Source organism: Podarcis gaigeae (assembly GCF_964106915.1).
Source record: "Podarcis gaigeae genome assembly, chromosome: 2".
NCBI lineage: Eukaryota > Metazoa > Chordata > Lepidosauria > Squamata > Lacertidae > Podarcis > Podarcis gaigeae.
Window position 1 is genome coordinate 41998579 of NC_139679.1, and position 9479 is coordinate 42008057.

The 9479-nt window shown below is 50.0% G+C and overlaps 1 protein-coding gene across 2 annotated transcripts in view; it reads right to left on the reverse strand.

The window, feature by feature from the left end:
• Positions 1 to 8261, reverse strand: part of USP43 (ubiquitin specific peptidase 43) — an 87863-nt gene extending 79602 nt beyond the window's left edge. For both annotated transcript variants that reach the window (XM_083725806.1, XM_083725805.1), the window contains exon 1: positions 7298 to 8261. In XM_083725806.1, the coding sequence (XP_083581932.1) occupies positions 7298 to 7909 (612 nt within the window). In that variant the 5' untranslated portion in view covers positions 7910 to 8261. The remainder of the gene's footprint in view (positions 1 to 7297) is intronic.
• Positions 8262 to 9479: the final 1218 nt, after the last annotated feature.

The following is a 9479-nucleotide window of genomic DNA, read 5'->3' on the forward strand; positions in this document are numbered from 1 at the left end:
ACCCATAGGCAAATTATTAGTCAAATGTGGAAACAGCATTTCAGAAACCCAATAAAAGTATTGCTCATTTGTCTCCATTTTCCAATGGAGGCCTGTGAGAATCAGATCTTGGATCCTTCTGGCCCCAATAACTCTACTGTCTGAGGAGCAAACCACATGTTACCTTATCCCACTGAAACTGGCCCATCCATTGTAATCATCATCAGAAATACTACTCCAGGTATCTCCACCAATCGAGCTTAGGTAGGAAGCTGCTGGAGACAGGGACTTTTAAGTTGTGGCACCTTGTTGGTAGGATACCTTTTCCAAAACAGTGTGCCTGGCACCTGCACTGTTTTCTTTAAGGAGCCAGGTAAACCCCTGATGGAATTTTGTTGCTAGCTTGCCATTCTTGCATCATGGCAGCCTTGTTGTTACGGGAGGTTGTCTAGTACTGCCTATGGGTTCTATGGGTTTTATTACCCATGAATGCTGCCACGGATAACTTGGGAAAGCTGGGCATACATTTATTAAATAAACTAGAAAGGTGGGATATAAATATATTGCCCTGGTAGCTGGGTTTTGTAAAGAAAAGCAGATCTTTGAAAGGACATATTTCCACAAAGAAGCAGTGGGACAGAAAGTGATACCTAGCCCTTTCAAGGATTATTCCAGAACCTGCACTCTGGCAATATTATGCTATTATGAGGATAAATTGGGATGTTCTGCACCCAGGTAGCCTGGAGAATCTCTGGCTGATGATTTCATAGTTCCTATTCTGAAAAGAAAGTACAGTGGTACCTCGGGTTAAGAACTTAATTCGTTCTGGAGGTCCATTCTTAACCTGAAACTGTTCTTAACCTGAAGCACCACTTTAGCTAATGGGGCCTCCTGCTGCCACTGTGCGATTTCTGTTCTCATCCTGAAGCAAAGTTCTTAACCCGAGGTACTATTTATGGGTTAGCAGAGTCTGTAACCTGAAGCGTATGTAACCCGAAGTACCACTGTAAGTCCTGGAGCTGTGCCCCACCCACTTCTACTGTATCATGGGGACTAAGCATAGCTGAGGCAAACTTATTTGGAAAGAGCAAAGTGGCCCAGGGATGATCTAGGGCAGCTCAAGAACAGCAGAGGTGATGGATAAAGATTCCGCTCTCACTCTTGAAATGCCCTGAGGTTAAAAATGCTGCTGCAGAATGAGAGCACTGGATACTGAAGAGGGCTTCAAACTCAGCATCTGCGCTTGGATGTTTAAAAAGGCTGTTACAGGAGCAACCCAGTTCAATCCAAGCAGCCAGAGGTCCCCTGCCTGTCTGCCAGCAGCCCAAAGCCTCCCTCCTCTCCAACTGATCATCAGAAACGGAGCTGAATGAAAAAAGATATTCTCGGGTGTTCCCAGGGTAAGGTTACCAAAGACGCTCCTTGTAGCAATCGGTTCCCAAGTGACCAGACAACAGGGGGATTTGTGAGAGAGACTCAATGAGGCCCCTACACTCCCAAGTCCTTTTGTAAACCAGAAGTGTGCTAGGCAGACTCAAGTGGAACTGGAAAAGGGCAGATTCTGTTCTGCGGGAATGCGAAAATTGCCTGTGATGGCACAGGCACAAGAGGAATTTTCTCAACAGGACTCTCTACGCTCGCCGTCTTTTCCCTGCACAGTCTCCTTCCCGGAGTCCTTTGCCTTGCTGTTTCCTAGAAACAGAGCCCGTCACAAACACATCACTACTCAGCCTCACAATAAATAAACAGAGGGTGTGTACGCGCTAAAGTGCCTTCCCACCCACCAGCAGTTACAACTGTCATACATGGACTGAGGTTGAACAAGGGCATTCTTCTTTCAGCTTTTGGAGATGGCGATCCGATTTTTAATCCCCCAAACTCAAACCCTCAGCTAAAAAATACCACATAAAGTATGTCTGGCTGGTACATTTCAGAAATGTGAAGTGTTGTCTGGAGGTCCTAAGTTTTATGTTCCCATTTTATACCAGGCCCCTCAGGGGAAATCCTCCCTCTGCACGGCTTGGTTCCCAGCTCCCATTCAAATAAGAGAGTCCACGTCCGCCTGGCATATATGAGAAGCTGGTGGGTTCCCAGACTGACAGCCAGCAGGGAGTAGAATTGGCTCACAAACATATATACATCATTTTGATTACCCAATTCTCAAGGGCTGGCAGATGAATGCGTGGGCTGATGCCAAGGAAAACCTGCATGTGAGGGGACACTGGGCAATGTGGAAGTTCTTATTTATTTCTGCAATGTTAGCTAGATCTGTGACAATCGAGTCACAAATATGTGTGTGTGTGTCAGCAATTGTAAAAGGAGCCTATGGAGGCTTACACAAAAGAAAGCCCTACTGTGTTCAATGGAAGTCACTCCCTCCCCAAGTAAAATGATAATAATGTTATGATTTGGAGGGGGGGAATAGGCTGTATGCCCAAGACCCTCCTAACCCCTGGATCCAGCAAGTGTTAAAAGATCAGCCAGGCTAGCTTCCTGAAAAGGCGATAGCCTGGGTGATGGGCCATTAAGGGGAACAAAGGAAAAGGGCTCTGTGTGAGATGGCAAATAGGTGGGGCCCCTCCCTCAGCCGGCAGATAGAAGGACAAAGCCAGAGTTGAGAGCAGAGAGCTGGCATGATGAGGGTTAGAAGCAATCAAACTAGGAACTGAGAGAGACAGAGCAATGTTTGATATCTGTTTGAATCCAAGGCCACAGCTTCAGGGGGAGCAAGGCCCTCTGAAGGTGCTAATGCTGGGAACCCCTCCGTCACAGGCTCAGGTTGTATATATGTGTGTAAAAAAAGCCATATATCAGAAAGACACCACAGTCTCCACTGCCTCATTTCAAAAGGAAACACCAACCCTAGGTAAGCACCTGAAATCATGTACAGATGGAGACTAGGGTAGTGTACAACCATAATAATATTGCAGAGCATGGGAGCCTTCATCACAAAAAAACCCATGTCTGTTAAACAGTGCAAACCAATCATCATTCCCACCACCTGTTGTCATCAACAGCAGATACTGACACCTTTGTCCTTGATAATCTCAGGTAAGTCATCACCATATCGCAGATGCTGTACTCAGAGCCCCTGGGAAAGTCATGGCAGAGGTGAGATATGAACGATCATGCCATGTTTCAAGTTCGACATCCCAAGCCACTCTCTACAACCATTCGAAAGCATCGCCAATTCCACAACCTATGGCCCATTGGTAAAGTTTATGTTAAAAGCAAAGGTGGAGAACCTGTGGCCATCCAGGTGATGTTGGACTCAAACTTTTGCCCTGGGCAGAATGGCTAATGGTCAGGGAGGATGTGAACTAAATATAGTCCAACAGCTTTTGCAAGGCCAAAAATTGAACATACCTGCCCTAAAGTGCTATACTGAGAATCTGAGGCAACATGATACCTGCCTCACCAGAGACTATTAGAGTGTTAGGTATGTGTGCACAAGAAATACCTGATATTTCAATGGTATCATGATGATTGACTGTAGTTACAAACAGGAAGCTCACGGCTTTACACAGAGAATTCAAATTTCCTTCTGCAGCCTAAGTGGCATGATGCTACCAACTTGTAACAAGAGTGCAGCGAAAACAATATGGAGAATCAACTAGTTTTAGAAATTTGCATCTCCACTACTATGCTTTGTACAGATGTTGATGACATAAGGAGGAACTTGAGAAGTTCTCCTTTTGAAAGTATGCAGAGCATCTGCCAACTGTAGACCTGCACACTCTGTCTAGTAACACTGTTTGATTACTAAACATTTAGTATCTTTATTATTTAAACTTACTAGACACTTTTTTGCAAAAAGTAACTCAAAGCAACTTACAACTAGAAAAGTAAATAGCATAAAACTGAGACAGAGTAAAATCCAAAACTCATTTATATTTTTAAAAGGAAGAGTTAAACACACACACACACACACACACACACACACACACTTGAAGGAGGCCACAGATAATTAAAAGCCAGAGGCCTGGTAGAAAATTAATGTTTTGGCCTGGCACATATAGATATGTGATGATGGAACTGGGGTGCCTCCCTGGGGAGAGCATTCCGTTAGTGTGGAGTCACCACTGAGAAGGCCCATTGATACATGTGTGTGAAGAGACACCAAAGTGATGAATTTGAGGCGCCACCAAGTTGCATTTGAGGCACCACAAAAGTGTGCCTTTCTGTTGTTGTTTTTTTGGTTTTTTGGGGGGGTTTTGTGGTGTTAGATATATGGTGGCAATTCAAGATGTAAGTAAGCAACTGTCTTGATGCTGCCATCATTGAGTGAGGATGTGGCTGCCCCAGCTTCTTACCACGGAACCACAGAATTGTAGAACTGGAAAGGACCGTGAGGGTCAGCTAGTCTAAAGCCCTGCAATCCAGGAATATTTTGCCCGATGTGGGGCTCAAACCCACCACCCAACATTGCCCAGCACGTCGTCTTTCCACCACCATTCTCTTTACCCAAAGCTGTTTTGCACCCAACATAAAACAGGAATTTTAAATGAACTTCAGTATGATTAATTTGGAAATACCATAAGTCTGAAGGTGAGAGTGTGTCATCATCTTCAGGGGCTGAATCAGGGGCTGAATCTAGCCCCTTCCTTATCCCACCACATGCCCCATTTTAAGGTTCGGTGTTGAGACATTTTTGTTTCACATTCCACTCTGAGAATTTTCTCCAAATAGAATTTGAAATCTATGTTTCCAGAAACTGCCACAAAATGCAAAGTGCTGAAAGATTCAGAAGCCTCGCCTATAATTCAGTATCCACCTGGGGTTCCTTCTTAGCATACAGACCCAGTGCATGGTATAAAAATAATAATAACCAGATGACGCTGAAACAATTTCACCTTTGACAGTGGCTTGCTGCATCAACAGGGAAAGAAACACACACACACACACACACACACACACTCCACTCTAGTATCAACAGGACTGTCAAGGAGCTGAATTAGTAACACAAGATTTGCCAAAGCTACAGCTCAGGCATTTGCTTCAAAGAAGCCTCTGACAGCCAGCAGCCAAATGTGAGCATCAGAGAAGGAGAAAAGGCTCACCTCTGAAGAAATACAATCTGTCAACAAAAGTGACCAGATAGTAGCTTCAAAACAACAAAAATAAATCAGAATCCCTCAACCGCACAGAACCTCCTGATCCTAGCTCCCTAGGTCCACTATTCTAGAGAAGGAATTCCCAAAACAAAACAAAAAATCCCAATGGCAATTCCTCTCCCTTCCACCCATGGAAGAGAGGCCTATCTTTCACCATTGCTACTCAAACCCTCCACAGCGCACACTCACCTGTCTTTTCTTCAGTAAACTACAGGCATTTAAACAAGCCAAGCCACCAGGGCAAATCACTGGCTCAGCACACTGGACCATGCTCAGCCCCTTAATGAAGTAGCTGAATAGTCTATGCATCACTTGATTAGGAGATGGGTGGAAGTCCACTTGCAAGCAACACCTGGGACTCCCACCCACCCAAAAATAAATGCTTCACCCCTGTATACCTGAAGGAGCATCTCCACCCCCCATTATTCAGTCCAGACACCGAGATCCAGCTCCAAGGACCTTCTGGCGGTTCCCTCATTGCCATGTCCACCCTGTGGAATGCCTTTCCATCAGATGTCAAGGAAATAAACAACTATCTGATGTTTAGAAGACATCTGAGGACAGCCTAGAATAGGGAAGTTTTTAATGTTTGATGTTTTACTATATTTGATGTTTTAATTTGTTGGAAGCCACCCAGAGTGGCTGGGGCAACTCAGACAGATGGGTGGCATATAAATAACAATATAGTATTGCTGTTATCACCATTATTATTGCTTGCCAGTCAGATTTGGGCTGATATACAGGCAACCATGCCCTGTGCCAGGCAAGGAAATTGTGGACTTGACAATCTCTTCCCTTCCAGGTGGTGTTTCTAAGCAGTTCTAGAATCAAGTCTGCTTCCCCAGATTAATTGCTCCTCACCCCTCAGAGTGTGAACCCACCTAAAGGCAAGCAGGCAGTGCTGACACAGAGTGCCTGACTGTTCCCAAAGTGCTGTGAACCTAGCTGGGGGATCACAAGAACTGGTTGGGGTGGGAAACCCAGAATGGTCACCAGAACAGTTCTGAACTTCCAGCAGTGGAGACATCGAGTTAGGGTGACCCATTCAGCTTCATGGCCCTCACGATAGAAAAATGGGGTTTCAAGAAGAGAAGGAGGAAGGGAGGCAGTCCCACAGCAACTGCTCAGTAATGAGTATTTCATTTCCAACTTCAAAGCACAACTCACAAATGCTGAGCACCGTACAAATGTTCAGCAGCACCACAGACTTCAGGAGAGCTTCCCAGGTCTGCAACATTTGCAAGCAAAACACTCTCCAGCACATCCCTACCTCCAGCGCCTTTGCCCAGAAAAAAAAGAAGGGAATGAGGTTTTTTTTAAAGGAGGGGGGGAGGTTCTGGGAGGGTGATAATGGAAGCATTTGTGTGTCTGGTGGAGCCAAGCAGAAGTGAGATTCTTTATGAAAGGCTCAATCAGACACACAAATGTTTCTCTTACTACCCTCCCAGAAATGTATTTATTTATTAAATTAAAAATCCTCAAGATAAAAAGTAGCATTTCCCCCATCTCTGGCTATGGGCAAGGACCTGACCAAGTTGTCACAACACCAGCAAACACTAGGCTTACACAGAACAGGAAGAGCTCAGGCTGCTGGAAGTATGAACTTGGAGCAGGGTGAGACCACAAACAATCTGGAAATTCCTCACACAAAAAAACACATAAGAGCATTTTATTCTCCCACTTCTTTTTTTCTTTTTAAAAATCCTGGTTAGCCTCCCTGATGTGGCACCACGTGCCCATCTGTTAGCAATGCCCTCCAACTCCTCCACCTGCCTAGGCAGTCATCCTGGCCCCATTGCCAAATCCGCCTGCAGCACAGTAGCTTGCTTTAAAGCGTGCGGTGTGACTAAACAGGTGGCTGGAGAAAAAAGAGAGAGAGAAGAGTGTGTGAAAGAGAGAGTGAAGGAATCCTTCTAACTCTGCCCAGTGAAGCCGTTTGTCACCAAGGAGCACAACTCGAAGTGCAGAAACTGCGTGACGGCTAGCAATCCACCTGTGAGCAGTCCAGCGTCCCCGCAGTGCCTGGCAGAGTTGAGGTCAGACCGCTCAACGGCGCTCGCCGGAGTCAGATCCGGAGCAGCAGGTCATAGGCAGCGTCGAAGACAGGTGGCTGAGAAGGACTCCGGCGTTAGACGCGGAGCCTCTTTCCCGTGGTGGCCCCCCCGGAGAGAGGGGCAGATCCCGCGCAAAAGTGCGCCCCCTACCTTGAAGTCCGCGGAGAGCTGCGGCGTATACTCGAGGGTCCAGAGCGCGCGTACGAGCGCCGCCAAGTGCTGGGTGACTTCCCCGGAGGCGGCTCCGGCTCCGGCTCCAGGTCCGGGTGGCCCTTGCTGGTCGGGCAGCGCCAGCAGGAGGAAGGCGGCCAGCAGCTCGGTGTGGCTCAGACACTGCACCACGGCGTTCAGGAAGCACGTGTTGCCGTGGTTCTTCAGCCCCTGCGCGCCCGGCGTGAGCGGCCGGGGGTCCCCGGGAACGGCCGCCGGCAGGGGACTCTGCGCGCCCCACGACAGTCGGGCGCTGCCGCCGCTCCCGCCGCCGCTGGCTTGGCCTCTCTCGCGCTCGGGCCCGGGCGGGCGCTTGAAGCCGCCCTCGTCGTCCTCGGGCTCGGCGCCTTCTCGCCGCCGCGCCTGCTGCTGCTGCTGCTGCCGGGCGCCGCGCAAAGTTTGCAAGAGGCGCCGCGCCAGCCTGCTCAGGGCGCGCACGGCTCCTCGGCGTCGCCGCCCGGCCCCAGCGTGGGGGCGCTCTCCGCCGGCCACCCCGTCCGGGGGGCCGGGCGCGCCCGGCCCGGGCTTCTCGCCCGCGTCTTGCGCGCCCATCGGCACCAGGAGGGTACGGCCACCCGCTCCGCCGCCGCCGCCGCCTCCCGGCGCTTGCTGCCTTCTTCTCCCCGTTGTTGTCGTCGGCTACCTGCGCGCTCCGAGCCTCTCCGCCCTCCCTCCGCGCTTGCCGGCTGGGCAGGGCAGAGAGGCGGGGAAGGCGAGCGGGCCGGGCTCATGGCCGGGGGCAGGCGGGCATCTTGCTGCGCCCCTCCGCCCAAGGCACGGCGCTTTCCCCGCCTCCTCGGGTCGCCGCCCGCGGATCGCCAGAGCCTGGGGAACAGGGCAAGTAAACTCGGCGGAGGGGGTGGATCGCGCGCGCTGAGTTTGGAGGTGCGGCGCCAAGCGCCTCCCTCTGCTGGGAGCTCGCCCGCCCGCCCGCCCGCCTGGTTCAACAGCGGGGAGGCGGCGGTTCTCGCAGGCGAGGCGTTACTGCTGCTGCTTCTGCTGCCGCTAAGAAGTGGCGTCCGCTGGAGCCCGCCAGGCGCACGGAGCAGGATCGCCTGGACCAGGCAGGCTGGGTGGGGAAGGGAGGGCGACAGGCAGGCAGCCTGGCTCGTCCCTCTTCCTCCTTTGCTCAGGTGCTCCACAGTCAGTGGCAGATGACTGGAGCGGCTAGGGAGGCGGGGAGAGCGAGCTAGCTTGCGGCTGCGGGCCACCGGGAATCCTGGAGAAGCCAGCCTCGCCACCTTCGCCTGTGCCAGGTGGAGGTGGGCATCTCTTTCCAGCTTAGGAAAGATGTCAACATTCCAACGACAACATACCGGTACCCTACGTAGCCTCGGGTTTGTGGTTCCTACCCTACGGCCATCATTGCCAACTGGAGACAGAGCAGGTCTGTGTTTTTGCACACCACCACAAACTCACAGGTGCAGAGTGATCCTACCGGTCCCAATGCCTTTGCACAGGGTTATGGTGGTAGAGTCCATTCATAAAGGAAAGGGCATGTGAAGGGCCATTTCCTACCAGATCCATGTATCCCGCACTGCTCCAATTGGCCCAGGTTGGCAGACCTTGTGAGAGGAGTTAGTGGGGATCAGTTCCCATACCAATGTTGCCCCACCACAGAAGAGTTGGGGTGATACTGATGTGGACATTCTTTAAAAAGTAAACACGCCAGCTCCACCCCTGTGAGCTCCCCGGCTTCAAATATTATGCTGCTCTGCGGGTGTAAGAGCTGGTGGTTTACAAGACTATGCCAGAAATAAGTCTGTGGGTGGTAGCAGCTGTATACAGGCAAAGTGTTGGTGCACACAGGGATTTCAGGCAACCCCCATGAATCCTTTGCACATATGACTCACCCTGTAGGTTAGAAAATGCACACAAGTAGTAGACATATGGGGATAGCAATGTCAGTGAATCCATGCAGTTTTCAGTTCAAGCCGCACCTCTGACATGAAGTCATAAGATGCCTTAGGCAAGCCATTACCAACCTTGGCCATTATTTGCCTGATGGGGATATTGGCCTACAACACAGGGTTGTTGTGCAGATTCCTGATAGGAGAACTGCTCAGCTCACTAAGAGCTTCATTTGGAAATATAGGTTACATGGATTAGTTCAGCATATGGA